The sequence below is a fragment of the Pteropus alecto genome, unplaced genomic scaffold (assembly GCF_000325575.1).
Source record: "Pteropus alecto unplaced genomic scaffold, ASM32557v1 scaffold125, whole genome shotgun sequence".
Classification (NCBI taxonomy): Eukaryota; Metazoa; Chordata; class Mammalia; order Chiroptera; family Pteropodidae; genus Pteropus; species Pteropus alecto.
Window position 1 is genome coordinate 5,927,192 of NW_006436888.1, and position 27,942 is coordinate 5,955,133.

Sequence of the window (27,942 nt, forward strand, 5' to 3'; positions counted from 1 at the left end):
CATCTAGAAAAATCTCTAAGCATTTTTTCCAAGAATGCCACAGAGTAAAACATCTTTACTTTTTTTTAACAGTTTTACCCTCTGTTGCTTATCCTCTAGTAAAGTTTAATTTATAATAAACAGACAAAATATTACTAAGCATATTTTTCAAATAGTCATATACTATACCATTTGTGTGACTTACATATTTTAAATGATTCTCTCATTTTTAAATAAACACCTCTCAGCAGTGATAAAAAAATGCTGCAAGTATTCATCTCCAATCCTAAATTCTAGCTACTATTTATTTCTGTTTATTTATCTGTGAATATCTCAAACATTAAAAGAAAACAAAAATTTCAGTCAAAAGATTTAATAATTCAAATTTGCCACATTCTTAAGACAAAAAAGGTAAAATGCCGCTTTTTAGTTCAGCAACTCCATTTTACTCATCCCTTCTCTTGAGAAAACACACACAGTTAAGACGAACAGTGTTTAAGATTAAGTGGCAGAAAAGGCATCCGAATTCTATGATTAAAAAGAAATAGGTCTGTGGTGGCTGCACGATATGTGAATGTAATAAATGCCACTGAATCGTACACTTAAAAATGGTTAATTTTGTCATGTAAATGTCACCTCAATTTTATAAAAACGAAGAGGTCATTTCATAACGTCTGTGTAAGTTTCTTTAGAAATAAAATAGGCATAACACGCCCCTTTCCGCTGACCACTGGGCTGATAATACAGTTGAAGCTACTCCGTCTGGGCTCCTGAAATCACATCTTTTTGAACAGAAGCTTTCTAGTTAGTGCACATTACACACATAATAGAGTGCATCGCAAACCTTCCAAGACTGTTATTTATTTTCATCAGAGTTCACTTATCTTCCTAGAGAAGAAAAGCTCACTATGCTGCCTCAAATATTTCCACAAGTCAACCAGGCCATCACTGAAGATGAGCAGCTGATGAATTCCCGACAAGAGTACCCAGCACCCACGGGGGATTTTTACTCCGGGATTCTGCTTTTACTGCTGATTTGAAAACATAATTCCTGAGAATTCAAAGGCCTTAAAATGAATAGTTACGAATAATATTTAGTATAAAAGCAGATTAAAAGGAATCACATCAATTATACCTACTGCTTCTGTTACTCTTTCTAGTCACACAAAAAAGAAATGGTCATATAAAAATTGTAAAGAAATGTCATAAAAACCCTTTCATCAAGGGCAACAGCTGTGTGCGAGTTGCTATGGTAAATGCTGACTTTACAAGACAGGCCACAAACAGCTATCAAAATGGAATGCTAAATTTCAATGTGGAAGAAACCTGGAAGATTAAGTTTATTATCTATTATTTTTATTAAGCTCTCTCTCTTTTTTTTAATAGCTATGCTGCTTATTTTCAGTTGAAACCGTTTATATTCTTTGGAACTTAATCAGACTGCCACTGAGCTAATTTGGTCGTTAATCACAGAACAATAACCAGGAAGTTGTATTTATTATTTTAAAAGGAAAATTATTGGTTAGAAGGAAACACTACATGAGAACTTTTTTGCGAACATTTAATTATAACTCTACTGCATTAATACAAGCTAAAATCAGCAACAGACAAGTATGTATAGTTTTTGGTTTGGTTTTTTTAAATTCGTAAGCTTCATTATTAAATATTGCATATATGCATTTTCACTTGACTTTACACAACACGATACGAAAATGAATGAATGCTTAATGAGCAAAGTAATCAGGAAGATATGAGACATCATTCCCAGTGTAGTGGTAAGAAGACAAGCATTCTATGAGGCGTGCAGACTGCCACTGAGCTAATCTGGTCGTTAATTTATTCATCTCCTTTTCGTAAACTCAGAGGGCTAATCTTCAACACCCTTCATCTGGCAGATGCACAGCACACCTTACGCTCTCTCGGTATTTCTGTGTTAAAAGCTACATTAAATCAGGAAAAGGGCCTTCTTGTTCTTATCTCCCAAACACTTAATCCTGTTCAAAATAATCAATGCTTGACTAGTTAGTTGAAATGGCACAAGGTTTGAACGATGCAGCTGACCATCTGACATCCCTAAGAAAAGAATCTAGGCAAATAATACATATTCAGATTCCAGAATAAATGGTTCCGATATACAGCGTATTTAGAAATTGGCCTCGGCATAGAAGCTCTAAGCTAAATGTTTGGACAGCAAACTCACAAAACCTTACCTGCTTGAACACTTCTTCATCCTGGTGAGTAGTTCTCACCAGTTCCTGAATGAAGCCATACGGGAGATTCCTACACAGCATATACGGCACCAAGAAGGACGGCTGCTGCATGGACCTGTGGACCCACGAGAGTCAACAACTATAGTGAGTGAACTCAGGACAGCGTAACCTCAGAACATATGCAATGTCACATCAGCAGCAACTGTCCTGTCAAAAGCCAAACTTAAAATCTGCTGAATATTCCACACAATACTTTTTAGGCAAAAGATCGCCCTTTGCATCTAAAAAATGAGATTACAGAATCTTTTAAGGAATGACTCTTCTCTTACATACAGCCCTTTAAAAAGAAAGCATTAAAAGTTTGAAGCATTCTTGTCTCTTGTTTATGCTTCATCCAATTAAAAAAAGAGATTAGGAGTAGCTAAGAACTTTTTAAAACTCTTAGTAATTTTAACCATGGAACATTTTATAAGTTTTAGTACATCATTTTCCTTCTTTTTGTCAAGCTTCAAAATATATATGGCTGTGGTATAGAAAATGATGTAAGAACACCCAGAATGAATACATGTTGTAACTTTGTCATTTTTCCTTGACATATCTTGGCATTTTTCCTTCAGATATTTTTCATTAACAAAAAACCCTCTCTTTTTAAACTTGAAACTTTCATGGGACTGTCAGAAACAAACAATAATGTAGTACTTTGGATGATTCCAAAATTATCTATTCCACCACTATGCTTTATTACTGAATAACAGAAACTGTGAGAAACATAGAAAATGATCGTCTGCACATTTCATCAAAAACCTCCACTGATTTCAAGCAAATGCTTTTAAACTAAATTAGAAATGTCTGCCTTGATGTTGACGTATTTTAACAATGGTCTATTCCAATAAAGCACACCCGAGTGTTTTATTTTCACAGCATCGTACTTTACAGAAGAAAAGGGAACTCAAGAGATCATGCAGTCAACCACTCTCACCTTACAGGTGAGGAAGTGAGGTCTCTAAGAGGGGAAAACGTGGCTAGGCAGCCTGCCGCCCACTGACTGACGGGATCCCCCGCCCCCCCTCCCCCGCCAAGGTCAGGCACCTGCCGGTTTTCTCACCTTGGCTGTGTGAGGGAACCCTGTAGTACCAACGCAGTATGGGATATGCACTGTGAGCGGATGTTGCTCAGAAGCTGGCTGACTGCTGGCTGGCTGCACATCTGAAGAGAAAGGTGGAGGTTAGGGCCGCAATGGCAAACAAAATAATCCCGTACTGCTGAAAACTGACAGGAGTCAGAAGACGTGAATCTCCGGAAAACGGCATGCTTTTCTCTTCCCTTCTTCGTGATGAGCAGACTAGAGCCGCCGTGCCGGCCCAGGGCACCGCCTCTGCTGCGCGCTGCATTAGGGACGCAGAAGGCGGCGTGAGGCGGCCACTCAGGAATCTCAAAGATGTGCTCGTTCTCCCTGCTGTCGCTAGGGCTAAGTGTGACAAACGCCCCACAGGCCCTTCACAGATATGAAACTAACGGGTAGACAACCAGATCAGTGTCTAAGGAAAAACCAGAACTAGAGAACGAAATAGGAATAGGGACGACCAGATCAGGAAAAACCAGAACTAGAGAACGAAATAGGAATAGGATGAGAAAATGATGAAGTCGGTCAGCACGTGACAAGAGAAAAAGTGTAGCTTCCTAAGTTTAAACCCAACTTTGCAACTTGCTATTTATGTGATTCTAGTGACGACTTAGCCTCTCTGCGGTTCATTTGCTTATTCACAAAACGGAAGAAACACCACCTATGTTACACTGGACCACACTGCTCCAACTGCATGAGCGTGGGACTCAGGCTACTGCAGACCTAGTGGGTGTTCGGCGTCCACAGGCGCTTCATAAATGTTGCCTATGACGACGATTATGACCGACTATCAGAAATCAGCAGGGCCATGTAAGTTGCTGGTGGCAACGGCACTGGGCCCTGTCACTTCTCCTTAGGGTGTGAGTCCCACGAGGGCAGGGACTTCATCTGTTTTGTTCACACCCCAGGATCCCAGCGTAGTGCCTGGCATGTAGTACATGCTCGATAACCACTTTATGTTATTTTTTTTAATTTTATCTTTTATTAGTTTCAAGTATGCAGTACATTGGTTAGACACTTACATAGTTTATGAAATGATCCCCCTGATTGCTCTTTTTCCCCTCTGGCTCTCCGCCTAGGCATTACATTACTGCTGACTGCGTTCCCTGTGCCGTGCTCCCCATCCCCGTGACCACCTCTCAACTACTAACTCGTACTTCTTTAACCCTTCACCCCTTTCTCCCAGTCCCTCAAGCCCCTCCCCTCTGGCCGTCACCAGATTGTCCTCTATATTTGTGAGTCTGTTTTCATACAACCACTTTATTGATTGAATAAATGAATGAAGGCTGAGTAGGAGGTGAAAACAATTATTTATCAAACAAAGAACCAGTGTTCTTTTTGTGGGTTCTTTTAAATGAATCTATTTCCTATTACCTTTGGTGCTTTTTTTTCCTCTATCCCAACTCGGTCAAAACACTCGATGAGGTAGTTCAGCATATCTGTCTCCTTGCAGGTCTCGATGGCGAAATGGTCGCTGTAGGGATCCCAAGCACTGGCCCCACCGGAGGCTCCCAAACTTCAGAGAAGAGAAAGGAAAATCGGTGATTCTGATCTCTTCTCAATAAATTATTTTAGGCAGAGTTCGCATTTCTGCAGCAGAAAGCCTGTTAGGATGCTTGCATCCAAGACAAAGCACAAACACCCATGCAGCCAAGGTCGGAGCTGACTGCTAGTTACACCTGCTCCAAGTCCAACGATAGTCATTTTTAGTTAACATTTTATTTTGACTAAGAAGAGAATCTGACCAGACACGCAGCACCTTATCTTGTTGGGCATGGAAACTTACAAATCAGAGGACTAAGAACTGCTACGCATTTGAAGGGATATCGCATGTACTTAAGCCAAACTGGCCAGCTTCACTCAGGCGGACTTGTAGGTGACAGCCAGGCTATGCTGTTGCTGTCTTAGAACTCTTCGGGAGTGACGTTTTAAGGAACTAACAAAACACGCCCTGCTCCTAACTTCTAGCATAGATCTCAAAAACCTTCATCCAGCACTGGGCAATGGGAGCAAGGCTTAGGAAACTGTCCAGTTAGGAGGGGACACAGATATTTCTTATCGACACAAATTTCCCAAAACTTTCTGTGAAAAAGGCACAGTAGTCAATAAAAACAAAAACAAAACCTTGCACTAGGTGCATCCAGACTTGGGCGCTTTTCCCAGTCCTGCTGCTTACTCATCGCCTGAACCCAGAACCTCGTCTCGTCTGCAGCGAGGGTTAAATGAAATCACGTGGAAGAGCTTTGTCAAAGACAAGCAGGATTATTATTATCAGTAATAACTACTCTGAGACCGAAGCCAAACATTATCGCAAGGGTCAGGAGTGAGGGAATTAAAGTTTTTATCAACCATCAATAGGTCATATCCCAAACCTGAAGTTTAACTCACCAACTGATTTGATAAATACAAAAGATATGAAGAGATTAATCATGGCACAGGAACAGGCCGGGAATTTTGAAATGAAGAGAAAATGAGAAAACAAAAACTTGGCAAAAAATTACATGTGAAAGATGATAAATGGGAATGGCATCAGAAACCTGAGAGGCGCGTTCCTACTTCAACCCAGGGCAGACCATTAAAGGCTAGACGCTCAAAGGACCGAGAGGACTTGAGATGTTAATGACACGTCATGCAGACAGATGATTAGACGTGCAGATCTAATTCTGGAGTATGTGCATAACTGACCTTAGAATTTTAGAAAGATATACATAATTGATTTTGGAATGAAAGTACGACATTAAAGTATTTCAATAAAAGAAAAACAAGGTCAGTTTTAAATCCAAGACTTTCAGGCCAGAGTCCAGTAAATTTGAATTCCTACAATACAGTCTTCTATGTCAGAGAACTCACTATGCAGGTCTGACAGAGGGAAGGGAGGAGTCAGGGCTGAGAGGCAGCCAGAGGCACAGGGCAGCCAACGCCCTCCCGACTGGGCAGATAACTGACTCGCCCCCAAGGAATTCCCCCACCAGAGTCATGACAAAGATGGGCAGGTCAGCGTGGGAACCCTCAAAATAACAAAAACAAAGAAATCTTGTGTCTTCCTATCAGTTAATTTCGGGGCACACTTCATAGATTAATGGCAAGATCTGGTATCCATTAACTGGCCTGACAAGAGAAAGAGGAATACCGCAATAAAGCACAGAAAGCAAAACCAAACAGAAAAACCCACCCACAAGCAGAAGTGTGGTGAATCTCCAAAGGCAGAAAGGGGAGAAAGGTGAAAGTCTTCACCTGTAGCCGTCTTAGTGCCCCGCTACGGGCTACTCCCCCCGCTTCCTTCTGAGGCTCGTGACGCAGCGGCTCTACTCGCTGCTCTCCCCAAAGGTGAACTTACAGGCACACAGGCTTAAACCTACACGCAATTAGGGTTAATTTTCTTCCGAGCAGCTCTTGCAAATGACAATGAAAACAGATCATCCCCATGTTTCAAATGAAAACGTTAAACCACACAGTTCCTTGATCATAAGCCCCATATTTCTCACATTTTACACTTCCGTAATGAAAAGCATCGTATATTTGATGTCACTAGGTCCTTGCCAGGGGCAAGGAGTCAGCGTGATGCAGTCCCCGCAGCCAGCAGGCGGATACCTGTGTGAAGTCAGCAGGTTTAAACGGTGGCTGCTCACGTGTGGGAATTCAGTTCCATTCTTAGCCAACGCCTCTCATTTCATTTTAACTCAAATTTGGACACCTCAAAAGCCAACTAAAATATCTTCACAAATACTGCACTAAGACATGAAAAGTGGCAACACATAGAGAAGGCGGCTCGTGCTGTGCCAGGCAACGCAATGAAAGGCACTCAGAGTACATCGGAATTTTCAAGGCACCAAACGACACTTCCCGTTGACTTTCAAGAGACAAGAAAGAAGAAAAAGAAAAAAGAAACAAAAGTTTAACCAAATAGGAAATGTAGAGTAAATCCTAGTATTCGTCCATATATTTTAAAGTTATCGGATCAATCCAAAAGGTGCTAAAGCGCATCATGATCACAAGTGTGAAGAGCGACCAGTCTCACCAACACTGTGCAAAAGTGCCAACGGTCACAGTCCATTGACAAGGATCTTCAGATTCAAAGTGAAAGAGTTCAGATTCAGAGTCTGAATGTGACACTGAAGGAGAAAGTGGTATATAGTATATATGCATCAATTTATGCTTATCAATAAACATTTTAAATAATACCTTGGTTTTTTTCCCCAAAAAAGTTGTCATAAAATCCACGATGTCATTTAACAATGATATAGCATATAATATACATAATATAACATTAGAAATGTGTCATATTTAAGTCCTAAGAGTATTGCAAAAATTATACCTCCCTCTGGGAGAGTATTTGAACCATTTTCTGATAACTACATCAACAGTTCAATTTAATAACGTAATTACTTCACATAACAGAATCACATAATAGCTGAATCCTTCAGAAAATATTCCTGGGGATTTACACATGCATTTGATTTGTGCAAACTGAATCCATTTTAAATGCACCAAGAAAACTTGTTTCTTAAAAAAACATTCCACTGCACTTTCTTTTCTTCTATAAGGGGACTAATTATCCACCTATTTTATTTTTTTGAATACAGATTCTAGAATTTTATATCTTCTTGATGAAGGCAAAGTCTGAGCTGTGCAGATTTAAGCGAAGTGCATTCACTGAACAAATGTTCGCGTGTGCCTTCCGTGTTCCAGGCACTGCTGTAGGTCCTGGGGGGGCGGGACACGCGGGATCAGACAGATCCAGACCTTGTTCATACGGCAATTATGTTCCAGTGGGGGAGACACTCAAAACCAAATAAATACAGCAGCACCATGAGAGAAAATAAAAGGAGAGCACAGGTGACAGAGGGAGCAGAAAGTGTGTGTGGGGGGCGGGGGGGGCGGTTAACGTAACATTTAACACAACTGGGCGAGGGGTCGCCCTCTGATAAGATGGCATTTCACACAGACCCAAGAAAGTCAGGGAGCAGGCCACGCAGAGATGGGGGGACAGCTGTCCCAAGAGAGGAAGCAAGTGCAACGGCCTACGGCAGGAGGGAATGCGCTGGGTGAGTTCAAGAACAGGATGGCGCGTATGAGCCGGAGGATGTAGGCGCGTAGAGGCAGACGAGGGTAGAAAGGAGAAGCGAGTGTGTGTGGGCGTGTGTGCACGTGTGTGCACGTGTGTGCACATGAGATGCAGGGTCTTACAGGCCAGGGTGAGAGGCTTCGGGTTTCACTCTGTGTGAGAAGAGACATCACTAGAAGGTGTTGGGGACTGCCATGGCAGAAAGATTTCTTTTTGACTGTTTCCGTGTGTCATCTCCAAGCAGTGATGACCAGCAGAAATCAGAGGGTAAGTATCAATGTTTTCCACTCTTTGCTAATTTCCCCTTTCTCTATTCACTTAGGCTTATTATGATTTTCAAGATTTAACCTCCTTCACTAAAATAGCTAAGCGGTAAGAACAAAAAAATTTCTAGTTTTCAACTTCCTAGGACACAATTAGAAAAATTTTCCCCAGAATAATTCTTGTTATCTTTACCATGAGATATTTCACTTTACTTACTCCCGCTCCCGCAAGAAGCAGTTCCTTATAATTCACACAGCTCTTTTCGCAGAGGAATGTTTTTACCTTTCTTAAATTAATCCTTATCATCAGCACTATAAATAACATGAACATACACCCCAACTACTTCCACAAAGACGTGCTCCACGTCAACCCCCGTGGGCGCGCAGGAGCGAGACAGACCCCACCCCTCCGAGTCCTTCCTCCACGGCAACCTTGCCAGGCAAGCAGGTGTTAAAACTGCTTCCTTCAAAGCAAATAAAAGTCCGAGATCAATTAGAAATGGAGAAAGAAAACAACTACTTGCCGAGTGCTCAAATTAACAAGGTTTTCTGCTGCCTCTTTCTGGTTCTGGCTCCACAAGCATCTTCAAGTTCCTCTCTGTTTTTCATCAGTTATGTATTTTTACCCGCTCCTTTACATTCTTTTTGATATCCAGAATCTATAAATTGCCAAAATCTGGATAGATGTGACTTCATCTTAACAGCCAGTAAAGGACTTGCCAACTGACTGGAATGGAATTTTATAATTAAGGAGTAAAATGTCGGCACGTCCTTGCCAAGGAACACAGTAGATGCTCTTGGCAGCAAAACAACTAGTAAGAAATGATAAAAACACAAGTCCTGTTTGGCGAAAATGGAAAAGCCAGAGGCAGCGTGGAGTGGTGGTGAAGCACGTGAGTTGGGATCCAGGCTCTGCCACGTTCTAGTGACGTGCCCACTAGTGTCCCTGTGCCCCAGTTTTGTCACCGTAGCTAGGAGCGCTGCTGTGGGGATTAAAGTGACAGCATATGCAGAGAGCTGACACAGCACGTGGCGCATGACGCGTGGTAAGTATCCGCAGCTATTATTACAGTCAGGGAGTTTTATGTCTCCTCGCAGGTATGGAATCTAGATCTGAGACAGGGTGAGGATGTTGTAAGTCTAGAAAGAGAGGAGTTAGCAACGGCGGCACAGTCTAATATCTTTGTTAGAGAAAGTTGGAATTAAATACGTCGGGGAGAGTGAGTTATTTCTCCCACCGATAATTTACAGTAAAACAGATAACAAAGTACTCTTATCATGTATGAAAACTGATTCCTAACAAGGGCGCCTGCTGCATAACCATAATCATGCAACAGGATTTTATCCACATGAAAAAGACACTTCTACCCTTGGGAAATTTACTTGAGAACTAGTGACATGACGTTCAACCTAACACAAATATCAGCCTTTCTGAATCAATGTTCGACCTCGCACCAATGTTCCTCTCTTTCTTTATACACTCGCTAATGATTCTTCTGAACGCTGTCAAATTTAATGAAGTGTACCTAACTCCTACTGCAGGCTCTATTTATAGCCTGGAGTTATTTTTGAACAGTGCTGAGCACAAATACCAACTCAGACCAGAGGAAACTTCAATTTAAGAGCAAAATCGTAAGACAATGAGTCAGAGTATTAGAAAAAAGGTGCTATTATACTTTCTTGCTCAAAGTCACCTAAAAACTTAAGTCATTTTTTTTCACTTGGTTTTCAGCACTGAACGTTCAGCAACATCATGAACTGTTTTAGCCTCTGCTGCCTTGCCAAAGGCTGTCTAAACGAACAGGGTCTGGCTTCACTAGGGTCAAGGTCATCAGTGACAATCAAGGTTAGAAGTGAAAGCAGAGTCACAATTACGCCAGACGGTATGACCCATGTGCTCTTCAATGGAAGAGCCCAGACTGAGACAGATGGGTCAGGATGCGCGTGTAAACACACGCACACACACACGCATGCACACGCACGCATTCCAGCCCCTGCCATTCCTAAACAGCAATCCATGCAACCGTACTTAAGAAATCATGCCTCACAGAGTACACGCTGCTCACAAGATCATTCTCGAAGTAGCTAAGTGAACGGTCCTTCCTTTTAGATCTTACGGTGGATGGGCTTAATGACTGATTTTTAATCTGTTGTTTATGTTTTTCACAAGTGATTACATGTAAGTTTCCTCCAAACTTACCAGGTGACACTATGAATTTTTCCAGCGTGCACTCTACCCCCCGAGAAGGTGCTAAGGTCTCAGAACATGCTCGTTTCTCACACGCTGACCCTCTGGGTGGTCTCATCGGACCCGACCCTGTTTGGATTCGAAGTGCACCCCGGATTAGGGCTTATAAAAGTTAGTTTCTAAGCACCTAGGCACGTGCGGGGTAAGACTGCGTTCCTCTGATACCTGGACCCAAACTGGACACAAGAAAACTCATCACCACCACCACCACCTTCATCATCACCATCACCATCATCTTCTTCTTCATCTTCATCACTACTGTCCCCAGAGAGTGCGAGGAAGAGGAAGGAGAAAGGACTGTCGTACATACTACCACAACAAAAGCAAAAAAGGTCATCAGGGAACAACGAAAAAACAAGAGGGAGAAAGCTTTTGCAACTGTTGTCCTTTTAATTAAATCTTATGCTAAAGCTTTGTCTACTGACATGCAAAAAAGTAATTCGCCTAAACTACAGGAATGTGTAAGTACAGTTGAGGGGGGAGGCATTGGATTAATGGGATTCTGAGACTGCTTCTAAGAGGCTGAAGTCAAAATGTCAAGGCAGAAACGCTGGCCCAGCCCCAGTGACCAGAAGTAAGGGACAGGAGGCCCAGACATGCTCCCACGACCCCTTGGTCTGGCTACGTTTCCACTACGGCTAGCGACAGTATAAAAAGGAACGCTGGCCCAGCCCCAGTGACCAGAAGTAAGGGCAGCAGGCCCAGACATGCTCCCACGACCCCTTGGTCTGACTACGTTTCCACTACGGCTAGCGACAGTATAAAAAGTCGGAAAGTGGTCTCGTGAACCCCAACCCTCAAATACGAACTGCCAAGGGCTTCTGAAACTCATTTGTAATGAGGAATGACATGTGGATTAAATTTCAACACCGAGGAACTTCGTTCTTTGTTGTACAGCATGGAGGAAAAGTGAGGGGAAGGCAGGGGAGAAAAGAGCCCACAAAAGAGCGACCCGCACTTTCTGACGACATCCAAGCCTGGCAGGAGCATGGCCTCGGGGCGCGCGCCTACCCTAGTCAGACACACAGGTTAATCACCCCAAACGGAAAACATAAGTAACTGAGGTCAGTGTCACACGGCAGTCCTTCCAAACCGTGTTAATCTCCTCTCCCTGCACTGCAAACACGCACCCAACTCTCCTGCTGAGTAAATACCTAGGAGAAATCCTCAGGGAGGAGGGACGTCTGCTCACGGCACTGGGGGAGGCGGACAGGACAGGTGGCCCCGCGCTGCTGGGTCTCTGTCTGGAAGAGCTGGCAGGCACTGCTTGCGGGCTACCAGCGAGGGCAGGGAGGCCTGGAGAGCTAGACGGAACGGAGAGGCCGGAGGACCGCGGGGTGGGAGGAGTTGGCGTCCCCCCAGGGTGGGTGAGAGTGTAGGGGCGGTACCGCGGGGACGAGGGCTGGCTTCCTGCGGCGGTCCCCGAAGCCGCACTAGGAGGACTGAGGGAAATGGACGGCACAGCCGTCTGGCTGGCTGCACGGGAAGGTGAGGCAACGGGCGGACTCGTCATTGGCACGGAGCTCCAGAGCCCCATGCTGGGGGCTGGGCTAGTTTCATAGAGGCTGAATTAGTTGAGAAAGGGAGGAAAGAAGAGAAAATTGAAGAAAAACTTGAGATAAATAACTAAAATGGAAAATATCAAGCTTTTTAAGAACAGTGTATTCACAGTTCACATCTCTAAGCATTCGAGGGTACAAATCTTTCGGACACTCACCTAAAGAATTACAATATAACTGCTGTACAGATCTAGAGGCTACGTTTATGATACGATACCTTCCTCTTTCCAAAGAATAATGTACAATATACAGCCATTCGTTTCTAAATTTTAATTTACCAAGAGCCAAACCACGGAAAGCCAAAGCGACCGATCCAAAAAAGGTTAACACGTCCTGGAAACGCTCAGTCCATCCCCCAAATACGATCCATGCCATCGACGGCATGACACAGCCCGTGAAGGGACACTCTTCTCTCTCGCATCCTTCACGGCTACCTCACTCCCAGTTACGCGTGCAGAGGGGACCACACTGACCTAGACAAAGAGCTGGCACCGAAGGAGCCCGCGCTGCAGAACATGGGGCTTGTTCCTGGGTTGGAGCCGGTGTTTAGCATGAGAGTTCTGTCTGGTGACCGAGCGGCCGCTGCGATTGGCTGTGATGTCGCTGTCAGGCTGGCAAATGGGTTTTCATCTCTAGTCTGAGTGGACATCATTAGCACTTCCATTAATATCTGGCCAATCAAGTCCTTAAAATCAGAGAACACTGTTGGAAAGGCAGAACAGAGAAGTGTTACACATGGCCGTTCATATATACACGGTTTTGAGTAAGCCGAATGGAATCAGAGAGTTCGCTGTGGTGTCCCAGCTTGGACCGGACTCTGGGACAGTAAAAGGACGTTAGTGGACGAGCTGGTGAAATCCAAGTAAGGTCTGCAGTGTAGTTACCAGTAATTTCTTAGTTCTGACAAGTATACTATGGCAAAGTCAGACGTTAACATTACGGGAAAATGGGTGAAGCGTACACAGAACTCCCTGCACTCTCTCTGAAGCTTTGCTGTGAATCCAGAATTGTTCCAAGATACAAAGCTTATTTAAAAAAAAAAAAAAAATTGGAGCACAGTCAATGCGAGTCACTGCTGATATATATTAACTATTAAAAGAAGCTACTCCCAACTCCACAGGTTCATCATACTAGAAACATAACTGGGTTAATCTTTATTCATCTATATGTGTTTTATATACAGTGAAACTATCAAGGACAAAGTTCGGAGTATGTTACGAAGGGTCTAATTTCTAGTCGCCATCTGGCTTTCTGGAGCAGATTCTACTTTCTAGCTTCCTTTTTACTCTGCAGCTCTCAACTGCTTTACTGTAGGTCTTTAAAGACATTTTAAATATCGCTATATAAATAAAAGTTCTAACCCATGTAAATCTTACCTGATTTGGTTGTTAAAATTTATCACATATATGTACAAGATAGATTTGAGAATCTTAAGATTCACAGTAATAACAATAACAAGTGGCAGGGTTTTGAAGCGTATGGTTGCTAAGTTCATCTCTATAACCAGAATTAACAAGAAGATCCTGGTAAAATCAGAAGTAGACAATCCATCCGCCAGGGACACGGGGGACTTTGTTTGCTGTGGAAAACAGGCGGCCTAGGAAAGGAAAGGGCGATCTCCTTGATACTCGCTCACTCATTTAAAACAGATCTATTGAAGGATTATTGAGTGCAAGGCACCTTTCTAGGCACTGGGAAAACAGCCATGAGCAAAACACACAAAAAACTCTGCCTCTGGGGAGGTCTGATTGCAGTGACATGCCAAAGAACACTCTGGTGTTCTGCCCCTCCCCCTTCTGTATGCAATGACTGCTGTAAAGAAGTGATAGTGCCCTGTAATGCTGCCCTAGGAATTTTATTACTTTGTTATAAGCGTGGGTTAATGTAGCCTCTTAAAATAGAATCCTGGAAACACAGCAAAATATCAATATGTCCTATCCTGCAAGCAATTTAATCAAGCAGATTTATTCCACCGCCTGCACGTGACCTGGAGGCACTTATGGTAGGTGTGTGTCACACAGAGCGCCTCTCCCAGGACCCCTGGGGACTACCCAGCATCCCCTACTTCATAAGAGGCGCTAACGCTCTCTCTACGCCTCTTACTGGAAAGGAAAAAACCACTCTGAGACGATGGACATCATTAACTTATTTATACAGTTTTCTTTTAGAGAATCATAAAAGTAAAAAAATAATTTATCAATAAGATCGGTGGAAAGTGGTCATACACATCAGTGTCCTCATCGAAGAGGATCCCATAATCAAAAACACGACCCTGGGGCAAGACAGAGTGGCTGTGGCCAATGGGCTTACAGTACAGTTTCCCCTTAAGTACAGTACTCTGAAATAAAACAGCTGGGCTAGATTCTTACCTTCTTTTGGGTTCTGCTTAAATTGTGCAGAAAGAGAAGAAAGAAAGATGACATCTCTGTCCCGGTCCTTCCAGGAGACACGAAAGATCTTACAGACCAGCTGTAAGGCCTGTTCTTCGGACACTTCAGAACCTGATGGTGGCTCCTTGTGAAGAAGATTTGGGGGTTAATTTCAAGTGGCAGGAGGTATGAGTTAGACGTCAATAGAAATATTTAATTCTGATTTAATTCATTAATTAATGAGGACATTTTAGAAATGCACAGAACTATTCACCCATTGATCTAGTGGAAAATAAGCCTGTTACTATGACTTCAAAGATCCAGCGTGTAACTGGTGACATGTGCTTCCAACACAATCTCTGTGTGTGGCGGAGGGGGCGGGGGGAGGATAAAAAGGCAAAGGCCTAGTCAGGAATCACCAAGGAAGACAAAGGATGGACACATGTCCCATCTATTTCCTTTTCTGAACACCGAAGGACCAGGCTAACATCCTAGGTATGTGGCCAATTTTTCTCCAAAAATTTTTCCGTAATTTAACATTTCTCATTACTTCCCATCACAAATAGAATATCACATATGGAAGAACGTTGTAAACACTAAAGAACTATATACAAGAAAGCATCAGACTGCTAGGAAGCTACGGTCCAACTTCTAATAATCATCGATATGTGCTGCTGAACATGAATCTTTTACTGAATAGAAAGTGAGGCAACTATTTACGACACCAAAAAACCAACACGAACAACTCCTTTTTCTAAACATAGAGAACTAAGCTGAGATGATAACAAAATAAGTATGTTTTCGAAACTGGCTACTGGATCCCACACATTCTTGCTTCAATTCTCAGTTCATTTTCCTCCCAATACTATCAAAGACGGGATGGCCGACTTGCTTAAGCAAAAACCCAACAAAAGCAATTCAAATTATCTCTAAATTCATTCCCGTTACAAACTAAACTTACTGATAAAAACATGGACCTGAAACAAAAATAACATTAGGATTGTATCAGGTAAAAGAACTGAGTTATACTTCATTAATAAGGGTGATCTAGGCTACCGATTTTTCCTCAAAATAAAAACAATCACCTAAAAAGGACTTGCGGATTCGGAGTGGCCCGCTCTAACAGGCTTTGCAGATCCGGGACATGAGCAGTGTTTATTTACATCATCTGTACTAAACACGGAAGCAACGGCTTCATCTCTTACCAACCTTATCGCTGAGGCTCCTCTTTTCTCTTCGATCATTTTCATCAACTTCCATATTTTCAATTCCTGAATCCACATCCACCTGGGACATGCTTTAAGTATAAAAGACAAATAAGTCTTTTACCTTTTATAAATCCACCCAATGCCCTAGTTGCTGGTTGAGGAAAAGTTTTAAAATATCAGTCAGGAAAGCAAAACAATAAACCTTCATCTTTTTTCTTGTTAATTATTGAGAGTTCTTTATATTAAGATGTAAACATTCTATCATAATTGCTAACAAAGTTTTCCCAAGTTGTCATTTTCTTAGGCTCACTTAAAAGAATTACAGTAAATTTTCTAAACATATTATTTTTAAACAATAGACAATCAATCAGAAAATTAAGTTTTCTGATTTTTGTTGCTAGTGCATAGCAATGTAACTTGGCCATTCTAGGCTCTTTGCTCTTCCATACATACTTAAGAATCAGCTTGACAAGTTCCTTAGAAACATTTTAGGGATTTTGACTAGAATTTCATCCACTCTAGAGGTCAAATTGGGGAGAAATGACATCATTATGTTACTGTGTCTATCTATGGACAAGGTCTTTCAATAAACTTTTATAATTTTCTCCATAAGTTTTTCACTTCTTCTGCTAACTTTATACCTATGTACCATACATTTTTAAATGAAACCGTGAATGGTACCTTTTTTAAAAAATTAAGTTTTATAATTTTTTGTTGCTAGTACATAGTAATGTAACTGATGTTTAGATATAGACGACTTATAAGCAACTTGTTTACTCATACATAGGGCTTACTAGGTAGACAATCATTTCCTCTCCAAAGAGTAACTGTTGTGTGTTTTCTACTCCAACCCTTACTTGTTTTATTCACTGCACTGGGTAGGATCCCCATGTAGAACGGAAGGAGAAATAGCAGTCATCCTCGTTCTTATTCCTGGTTTTAAGGAGAGTGTTTCTAATTTCTCACCACTGAATATGAGTTGCTATAGTTTTTTTGGTAATGTCCTTTATATTCATCAGAATAAGATAGGCTATGCTGTGAGAACACACACACTCTGAAATCTTAGAGGCTTAACACTATTATAAGGGTTTATTTCTTGCTTACGCAAAGTCTGATGAGAGTGAAGCATCCTTACTCCATCTTTAATCTATGCCATCTGCAATACACAGCCTCCCAGGTCACTGGAGCAAGAGAAGAGAGGGATGGAGGAGGAACATCGGCTCAAGTGCCTTTGCCTAAAAGTGACACATGTCACTTCCACTCACAGTTTATGGGACAGAACTAGTCACTTGACCCCAATCTAACTTCAAAGGAGACTGGAAATGCAGGGGAGCATATGGAATATTTGGTTAACTCTGTCTCTGTCATACTGCCAGTTTAAGGTGCACCTTTCTGTTTTTGGTTTGCCAAGATTTGCATCATGAATTGATCTTGAATTTTAGCAAACTTTTGCAACTACCAAGATTATATGGCTTTTTTTCTGTAATATAAAATATGATGAATGATATTTATAGATGTGCTAATGTTAAAACACCCTTGTAGTCCTGAGAAAAACACAAGTTGATATTATATTATAAATTATATTAATAATTTAACACGAGTTAAAAACATGAGTTGATATTATAAATTATTTTAAACTAAACTTTTAATTGAAATATCTATATAGAAATGTACATAGATGACCATGTGTTTGGCTGAGTAAATCTCACAAAGGAAACATATTCATGTAATCAACACCAGATCAAGAAACAGGACGTCATTAGATCCCCAAAGCCCCCTTAGGGCCCTTCCAATCACCAGTACGGGGGCCACGGTAACCGCTATCCTGGTTTTCTAGCCCTATACACATTTTGTCTGTTTTTTATGTGTTGCGGTATTTGGTTTGTCAGTATCTTAAGATTTCTGCAAATATGTTCACAAGTATGATTACCATGTAATTAATTTTCTTTGTTTATATTATTCTTGTCTGGTTTTTATATTAAGGTCATATTAGCCTTGCAAATTAAGCTGATAAGTGTTCCCTATTTTTTAAAATTATATGGAAAATTTTGTGTAAAACTGGAATGGTATAATTACCTATAAAATCATATGAGCAAGGTGCTTGCTTTGGAAAATTTTTAAATACTGATTCAATTTATTTCATGGTTTTTAATTATTCAGGTTCTCTCTTGTTGAGTCAATTTGGGGAAAATTATGTGTTTTTCTAGGAATCTGATTTTCATCCAAATTTTCAAATTTATTTGCATAATTACATTTTTCATGGAATTCTCCATTTCAGTAACATATATTACTGAGTGCCCATTCTATGCAGGCTTTGTTTTGGGTGTCTGAGATGTCAATGAACAAAAAAGACAAAAAAAAAAAAATCACTGTCATGGAACTTACATTCTAGTTAAGAGATAGGAAGATAAACAATAAACACAATAAGTAAGTAAAGCATATAGTATAATAATAAATGCCATGGAAAGATTAAAGAAAAAAGAGCAGGGAAAAGACAATTGAGAGAGCAGGGGGTTCCACTGTAAGTGGGGTGAGCCTCAAGGAGAAATGCCATCTGAGCATAACTATGAAGGTCAGCCATGCGCCTGTCCAGGGGAGAGTATTCCAACAAGAGCTTTTATTCCCGGTATTTACTTGTATTCTTTTCCCCTTTTTAATATATTATACCTTTATATTTTCACCTAAGGACAACTTTAGCTCATGATTTGTATTTGTTATTGTTCAGTTCTAGGCACTTTCGAATTTCCATTATGATAGTTTCTTTGATCTGTATGTAGAAACATGCTGTTTTTAAAACTTCTAAACGTCTGAGGGTTTAAGTTTTATTTCTCTATATTAATGATCAAATCTGATGCACTAGTCAGAAAACAGGATCTGTAGGATACTGACTTGAAACTTTTTGGTCAACAGGTATCAAACTTGTTAGCTGTATTGTTCAATTTGTCCAGATACTTACTGATATTTATGCTCTTCGATTTATCTATGGCTGTAAGACATGTGTTAAAATTCTCCCGTTATGTTTATGTATGTGTCCGTTTCTTCTAGTTCTGTCAACATTTCCTTTATTACATGTTGCTGTTACATTACTAGATGTATGTACTTTGGAAACTGTTATAGCCCACTGTTATAATAGTTACAAATGTTATAATAAACATTTATTATTATATAGTGCTTATTTCTGGTAATACTTTTTGCCATAAAGTCTAACTTATTAATATGTTTACCCCAATTTTCTTTTGTTTAGTATTTGCCTGACATATCTTTCTTTCCCCTTTCTTTCACTTTCAACCTTTCTCTAACCTAACGTTTCGGATATGCCTTCTGCAAAAAAGAATAAAGCCAGGCCATGTTTCGTTTTTAATCCCACCTATGCCTTTTCACTGTGATTTGCTGTAATTACTGACACGTTTCATTTCTTTATAGCATCTTATTTTGTGCTGTTTGTCTCTTTTCTAAAATGTGCTTCTTCCTTGCCTTTCTTTGAACTGACTTAAACCCACTCACCCCCTCGCTTCCCCACCCATCCTACATTTTCCCTATAGTGGTTCGGAAGATATACTTTATTTCTATTCTTTTAGTGGTTACCCTTGAAATTTATCAAGTATTTTTATCTCAAAACCTAAAATGTGGTCAGTATCTTTACCCCTCTCCCAAGTATGCGAGCACCTTAGAGCTTGCTCTCATCAGCCCCCTTCTGGCTTACCCGCCAGGAGATCCATGTTAGATCTGCCTGATTTCTATACTTTCCCTCCCTCAGTAGTATTTTACGCACTGCTATTATTGCTTAATACCATCGGTGTTTGTTTCGATTTACCAAATGTTTATTATTTTTTTCCTTTATCCCTCCTTCTTGCATCTCAGACAGTAGCCCTGAGATCATTTCCCTTCTTAACTACACCTGCTAAGAGCTGGGGTCTTCTAGTGGCAGTAAGCTATCGGGTTGTTTTTGTTCATTTGGTTGATTGATTGGTTGGTTGGTTGGTTTTTAAATGTATAAATGTCCTCATTTGACCCTTGCTCTTAAAAGATAGTTCCACAGGGGTACACAATTCCCAGTTGACAGCTACTTTCTTTCAGCTTCTAACACTATATTATTCCACAATCCTCTGGCTGCCATCATTTAGACATCTCGCTTGCTCTTGTGTAAATTATCTCTCTTTTCTCTCTGGCTGCTTTAAAGGTCTTTGTCTTTGATGTTCTGCAATTTTATTATAAAATGTCTAGACATGAATTTTCTTTCTTATTTAACCTGCTTGAGAGTTGCTGAGCTTCCTGAATTTGAGGACTCATATCATTTATCAACTCTAAAAAAATTCTCAGCCATTTTTCTCTTTGATAATAGTTTCTAACCCAGTAGAGGAAAACACAGGGAGTAAGGAGGGAGGTGGGAAATCTCTCCGAGTCTATTTTCTCCTTTTGATATTTCTATTAGATACGTATTAGATCGGTGTCCTCTCTAGCTCTAAATACCTTTCAAATTTTTCATCTTTTTCTTTCTCTTTGTGGTATACTCTGGGTAGTTTCTTCAACTTTAATACTCCTTTTGTTCCCTCTTCAGTTAGTTATGTCTCATCCACTGTTTAACTCTTACATCAAGTTTTCAAGTTGAATTATTATCTTTTCATTTCTGGAAATTACATGTGGTTCTTTTTCAAATGAGCTTGGTCGTTTTGATAGTCACTTGCTTCTTACATTTTCAATTCCCTTTTTATTTAAATATGCATATTTCGTATTCTGTACCTGGTAATTCCAAAACCTCAAAATCTCTAGGTGAAATAATTCTGTTACTACTAATTCTGCTGACCCTTAATCACAGTGGCTTTTTCTAGTGTGTTTTGTGACTTTTAACTGTGAGCTCTTATTTCTTAGAAATTTTTCTAAAGGAATTTTCTGAAGACTTGGATGCTTTATGTTTCCTTCTGTTAGATGTCTAAAGGCAGTATAGGTCTGGATCCACTGTATATGACAATTCTTAGCCTGAGGTTTTTCAGACTACGTCAATAGTATAAATCTAGATGCTAAACCCACATGACATACATAATAAAGTCACCTAATGACCATGAAATCACAGAGTTGAGTTCATTTTTTTTTAAACATGTGTACTCAGAGCAAAGGTAATAAGAACACAATTGTTTTTACTCCATGGGGTTAATTTCTTTCTATTTGTTCTTTTCCCTGAGAAGGTAGTTCTTACTGAATTCTTGCCTAATGTGGGGGGTGATTGCTGATCTGGTTCCTCACCCCAACCTCCCCAAGTACTGAACCTCTATACCTGTGCTTCTCAAACTTTTTCACATCATAACACATACAGAAAATCATATTTGCCTGGCCCACTGACCTAAACAGAGGCGGCTGCGTGAGGGCAGAGGGGCTGGGTCCTGGGGGGCCTTGCTCGCCAGAGAAACGAAGAACTCAGCACTAGCCTCTGCATCGCCCACTCACGGCACACCTGCAGGGCGGGAAGGCTCTGCTCTAAGACCCTGATCCTGACAGAGCACCTAGGGTATTTGACTCACCTGTTTGTACCCTTCCAAATGTTTAAATTTCACCAATCAGTAAAACTCTGAAGAAATTTTTAGGGACTGACATATGCTGTCAAAATAATTTAAAGACATTAAAAAACTAAGAACATTTTTTACTGTCTATGTCGTTATTTCATAAAAGACATTTCAACACCAAAAACATAAAAAGGTATAAACAATTCTTCAGAATACTACAAAGACCTTTAAATTTAATGAATTTCACTCTAATTTGCTATGGCTCTCTGGACTGGCACTGGAGACTAATGCATTAGAGACTAAAGCAAATGGATCTTCTCCTTTCCATAAATAAAAGTTCATTGGAAAACTGGCTTACTTTACCTTTTCTCACAAGAGACACCATCGATATCCATGCTCTGGGAACGTGAGAGAGACTGAGATTGTGTTTCAAGGCTATTGGAGGGTGAGCTGCTGAGAGAACTGACTCCTTCACTGCTCTGGCTTCGATGGGCTACTCCTAACCAGAGAAAGATAATGAAAGATTAAGTCTCATGCGAAATAACGTTAAAGCTATTCGTCACGGCAGCAGTAAATATACTCGACTGGCGTTCTCACCATCACGACAGTCAGCAACCAAGGAATTTCTATCAGGAGATTACACTAAAGGCAGAAGTAATATTAAAATCATAGGAACACCAGCAAGAAATCATAAGTTATCAATAAACGTCATGTGAGGGCAGTAACGGATCTAAGTCTTGATATCTAAAACTGACTCCATCACCTTCTCTTTCACCAATTTAAACTATGATCCTGGAATACAAATTAACCTCCATGATAGTTCAGAAACATCCTTGAAATGTACCCAAAATAAGATGCCTTAATGAATGGATATGGAGACATATAAATGGATAGATGTGTGATAAAGCAAATATACTAAAATGTTAATGGTAGAATCTAGATGGTGGCTATATAGATGTTCACTGCAAAATTCTTTTGACTTTGCTGCATGCTTAAAAAAATCTTAATAAAATGTTAAAAATATGCAAATAGACCCATCTAAACTATATCCTTGAATATAGATCAATCCACTTATTGAGTGAACATCTCATCTGTGACAGCTTGGGGAAAATTAAAATCTGACAGCGTCCTGGCCCTCAGAGCTTACAGGATAGAGAACTGGATCCACTGAGGACAGGGACAAATTTCTCAGCAATGTCTTTAAAACCGCATATTTCACAGAATTTAAGAAATTACTTCAACTCTATGAATATCTTTCTACACAAATAAATGTTTACCCAGACAATGGCAAGTACTTTTAAAAATATATACCTATGTTGCCGAGAGGGAAAATGAGACCTACGTATGTTTTAAAAAATGAAAACAACACAACCACAGTTACCAGCTGTAGCTGAAACAACCACTAAGTGAATAACATTTTAACCATCCGGCGTTGCAAGAAAAGTAAACTTGCCACCTTTTAATGTCTCGTCACTGAAGGACAGGATAAAACATTGATCCATTCCTGGTAGCAGGTTTTAACATATTCCTGTTCATTAGCACCTCTGCAGAACTCCAGAAGGAAAGGAGAAACTAAATTTGCTCTATTCCTAAGTGGACTCAAGTGAAATGCAGAAAACATCTAACGTAGTGAGAATTCTGAAAAAGCTTGTTGTGGAAGAAAGACAGTAAAACTTTAAATTCATTAATTCAAGAAGGATAACTCAAAGTAAGTTCTCAATAAATATTTATTGAAGGAGTATATAACAGAGCATCGACAATGTCCTTAGGAAAATATTAGTTTACTTATCATAATGAAAAGTCTGACAATTTAATTAAAGTTAATTGCTAATAAAGTCCAACAATTTTTATGGGATAGCAATTAAGCAGCTTTAAAATTTCCACCTGATAAAACCAGTTCTAAAATTAAACTGACAATTACAGTAAGTTGTTTGAAAAACTGTATTTGTAATATAATAGATTACAGCTATACTATGTATATAAGAATCCTATAGTAAGATAGTGCCAGGGTATATATACCACATAGCGTAATATACTATATTTACAATATTTGTATAAGATATCAAGGGTATCGTCTGAATTCTTTTTTTTTCCTGATCCCTCCACGTGATCTTCACAATCTAGGTCAGCTGGGGCAATTCTCACTAGATTAATTGTGTATACTTGTGATCGTCAATCTCTACAAACCATGTGACCCCACTCCTCAAACTTAAAAAAAACAGATGGTCTCTCTGACTTTATTTAGATTCAATATGAATTAAATATCGTCACTAAAAACAAATCAAAGCAACAGTACAAAATACCACTTTGCTCTCAAACCACACACACCTACTTTTGTCTTCACCCTCTCCCACTCGTAACTTGAGAAATCACTGTCAGGAAGCCAAGTTTTAAGGAATACAGATCCCCTTCCCCCCTCTTTTATCTCCATAAAGCCAGACACTGAAGAATTAAAACACAGACAAAACCTCCTCTGATCCTCTTTCAGAAGATGAGTAAAATCTCTATATATCAAGTTAAAAGCAAATTTTTTAAAAGTGAGAGTGTGTGTGACAAAGAATGGAGAAAACCGTGTCTGCTTAAGAAAATATGAATTACAAACTTTCAAGATGGCAGCTTTCCAGATTCTATGACTGCTAAGAGCTTGTTAAAAGTAAATTATGCATTCTGTGTGGGAAGGACAGATTTTTTTTTTCCAAAAAAGGATTTTATTTCTGTAAGATTTTCCTTCTAGTACTGAAGTAGTTCCTGAATGATATTCCCTTTTAGGTATAAACCAGACCAAACGCCTATTGTTAAGCTGCAACACTAGCTCCATTCCAGTATTTTTACTCATACACACGTGTGTGCACACACACGCACTTGCTAAATTTTGATATAAAAAGAATCAGAGAATTGCCAAAAGGTGCTTTAAAACCTCAATAAACCTGTTTTAAAAAAGGAGGCGAGGGGGTGACTTTAAAGACTTTGTTCAATCCTCTCCTTTTACATAAAAATATTGAGATTTACGAAGTCTAAGAACTTCCCTTAAGACCTTCAGCAAGTTAGAAACAAAGATTAAAACACAGATCTCTTTAATGAAAATGTTATTTCCTCTACCCCAAACTGCCAACAGTTCTCCAATTACGGCTATCTTAAACCAAAGCTATGCGTTTTGTCTTAATATCTTTAAGACAAAACTTAAAGATATTATTGTTATAAAAGGAATCATTTGTTCTTCTAATCAAAATTCTAAAGGTCTTGGCAATGAAGCTAAAGGGTTAACATTCATGAAAAATATAAAATATACTTGTATTTCATTTGGCCAATACCAAACCTCACCCCTCAATCATACTTATTTAAATTAAATGTGTTGGGGTGACATCAGTTAATACAATTAGCCTCTATAATACTTATAATAAACATATTCTATTTCATAAAACAGACTGACATTATTTGGTTAGCATTTGATTTCTCGGTGAAAACATTGTGTTCTTGTGAATAAACACAAATAAAATGAAATTTCAAACCCATGAAGAAAAATAATAGCAGCTAAAGTATTGGGATAAGAAAACCAAAAACTCAACTTAGAAAATTGCTTTGTTCTTTCTATTTATGAGATAGAGTATTCCTTTCCTTAGTATCAAAAGGGGGAATCACACAAAGAATCGCACATCTGGCGTCAAAAGACCATGGCTGCTCCTTGGAGAAATGGCTGGTCCTAGGGCTAGGGCAGGGGAAATACAAGATGAGCCCTGTAGTGCCAGAAAGACAGTGCTTACAAAAATAAAGCATGGCCACGTCAACCAGATAGAGGAATCACTATGAAAAAGCTCCCAATAGCCAAAGCTGGAAAAATTTTTATAAAATAATGTAAAAATAAATAATATAGTAATTTGGATTATAACTTAAAGTACAAAATGAATGTATTTTATCCTTACTTATGTCGTACTTATGTCACCTCCAGGCATTCAAGGTGACAGATCCTCCTGTAGCCAAAGATTTCAGAACCTTAATGTTTCTTAAACTCACTGCTTTAGACTCCTACTGAGAGACTGGAGAGAGATGGTGAGAAAAATTCCCAGCGCATTCCCAAATGAACATAGAGAATGACTTCTTGGATCCCCACGGTGAGCTCAACAGATAAAAGAGAAATATATCTTAATTCTGAGTTTCAATCTAGTTACGAAAACATGATACATGTACACAAAGCTACTCTCTAAGGGTTATAAGGGTTCCGAGTCAAGTACAAAGACTGGAATAGGATCTGAAAACACGCTCTGAAAACCAGGATGTGCAGGTACGTGAGTTGGGGGAGCCTGGTTACAGGGGACCTTGAAACTTCTTGGACTAGATTACAGTTGGAAATAAGAAGACGAAGAAGACTTTTGAGCAGGTGACATGTCTCTTCTCCTAAGCCATAACTATACCCTACGGAGCAGGGACCCCACACGTATTCACTCCTGTGCCTTCACTAGACTGGGAGGCATGACCTAAGGGATGAAAGCAGAACTGTCATAAAGTTCACGTCCACTGTGCAGGCGGAGTGCTAGTGGGTAGTCTGAAGTCAGATGCAGCAGAGGTCGAAGGAGCAGGTTGGCAGAAATGAGGAGAGACAGGAAAAGAGACAAATCAACCCCACGTCAGAACAGGAAGCTGGTTCCCAGCATGTTCCACTAACGACGCATCAGTACTTTTTCCAGATTCAAAGTAATCAGCATGATCCTAGGAATAACGCTATATAATGGAGCCCTCTATAATAAAAACAAATATAAAACATCCCCCACTTGGGTGGATAAAAAACCTCCACTTTTGGTGGCCAAAAGCCCACTCCAGGGAGATGAAATGAGCAAGCTGGTGTGGGATACTCCTATTACAAATCAGAGAACTATAATGTACAAGCTAAAAGCAAAGGATTTCAACCAGAACTAGGCTCCCAAGCTCAGGAGCCTTGTAGGGGTCCCACCTTTTAGGGGTCCCTGATGTGGTCCTCTGGCCTCAAGGCTTCTGCCTAAACCTCTGCCTCCAGCCAGCTTCTTCATCACCCTCAAACCCTCTCCCCCTCCCGAGCCGCAGGCCAAGTGAAACAATAGGGCTTCTTTCTTTCTGAAGAAGAAAAGGAGTTTAACACAGGATCAGCAATCAACAATAGGACAAAGGTTACAATTTTACTGTCATTCCTGATAGCATTTTTAGCCAGAGACAATTTACTATAAAAGAACGAGTCCGATTTTGTTGAAATTCCTACAAATGTACTATGTGATGATGACATTCCATTATCAAAACTGGGGAAGGAAATCGAGAGAAACTGAAGGTGACTGGCCCACCGCGGCCCCTGCATCCATCACCGCCAAGCCCACTTTCGCTCTGGGACTTCTGCATCCTTCGATGCTTCTGTCTGGAAAGATCGCCCCAACATCAGCATTCGGTTTGCTCCCTTGCTTCACTCGGGCCTCTGCTAAACTGCCCCCTTCTTCATGAGCTGCACAGGCAACTCTCTTATTTAAACAGCAATGCCTCCCTCCCTCAGCCGTCTTCCTCCATCATAATTCTCTTATTTCTCTCCACCACAGGTTTTATGGCTTTTTAAAAATCGTTTGTTTCCTCTGACTAGACTATAAGGAACAGGGCCTAGAGCAGAAGCTAACAAACACATGGGAGGATTCAAATAAATGTACTAAACGAAGGCTCGCGAATTTAGTGTTCGGTAGATCACTGGTTAACGACCAATGTAAACTAAAATGTAAACCATGATAAAACATATCAAGTAAATTTGGAGGGATCAGAATAACAACTGTAATGGGATATAGAAGGATGTCCCCTATTTTCGAAAGTAATAATCAAGTTGTTTTCAATTTCTGAATTTCAATCAGATACTTATGTAAAAATTCTCCCCCACAAATCATCCCCCATAGCTGTGAGCCTGAGGCAGTGACCATCTGAGGCCCTGTCACGTCTCTAGCACTAAGACCTCTTCACAAGTCCCCTCCTCCTGCTGGACAGTGAGCCCCTGAAGGTCCCCAACCGAGAGCCACCCATTTTTGCATCCCTAGCTCCTAACACAGTGCCTGGCAGATAGAAGGCACTAAACAAGTGTTCAAATGCATGAATGGAAGTAGGATAAAGACCATCTGCTAACATGTTAAAGAAGAATTTAGGGTAAATTCTTATTAATATATTAAAGACTAGCAGTCAGATACAGGAAATGGATTCCGTGTTTCCAATCCAGACCTCAGAACTAGCCCAGAGGCCAAACATATCATTTGGCTTCTTACTTGTTCCAAACAGGCCCTTGTGGTTCTTTTTTTTCCCCACTCCTGGAGCAGAGGTTATTTACCACAGACGGAGACAAACTCAGGGCTCGAAATTATAGTAGCTTTTTGACTAGCTGCTGGATCTTTTAGTCAAAGCCTTTAATAAAGAAGCACATAAATTACTATA

At 40.2% G+C, this 27,942-nt stretch overlaps 1 protein-coding gene across 3 annotated transcripts in view; it reads right to left on the reverse strand.

The window, feature by feature from the left end:
* Positions 1-27,942, reverse strand: part of UBE4B (ubiquitination factor E4B) — a 109,290-nt gene that overhangs the window by 40,487 nt on the left and 40,861 nt on the right. For 2 of the 3 annotated variants that reach the window (XM_015591380.2, XM_006914372.3), the window contains 7 exons: positions 21,886-22,021; positions 16,026-16,113; positions 14,817-14,961; positions 12,921-13,149; positions 4,687-4,828; positions 3,295-3,395; positions 2,190-2,304 (listed from right to left, as the gene is read on the reverse strand). In XM_015591380.2, the coding sequence (XP_015446866.1) occupies positions 2,190-2,304; positions 3,295-3,395; positions 4,687-4,828; positions 12,921-13,149; positions 14,817-14,961; positions 16,026-16,113; positions 21,886-21,917 (852 nt within the window). In that variant the 5' untranslated portion in view covers positions 21,918-22,021. Of the gene's footprint in view, positions 1-2,189; positions 2,305-3,294; positions 3,396-4,686; positions 4,829-12,920; positions 13,150-14,816; positions 14,962-16,025; positions 16,114-17,128; positions 17,224-21,885; positions 22,022-27,942 lie in introns of those variants that run through there. The other variant, XM_025048557.1, reaches the window with a different exon arrangement.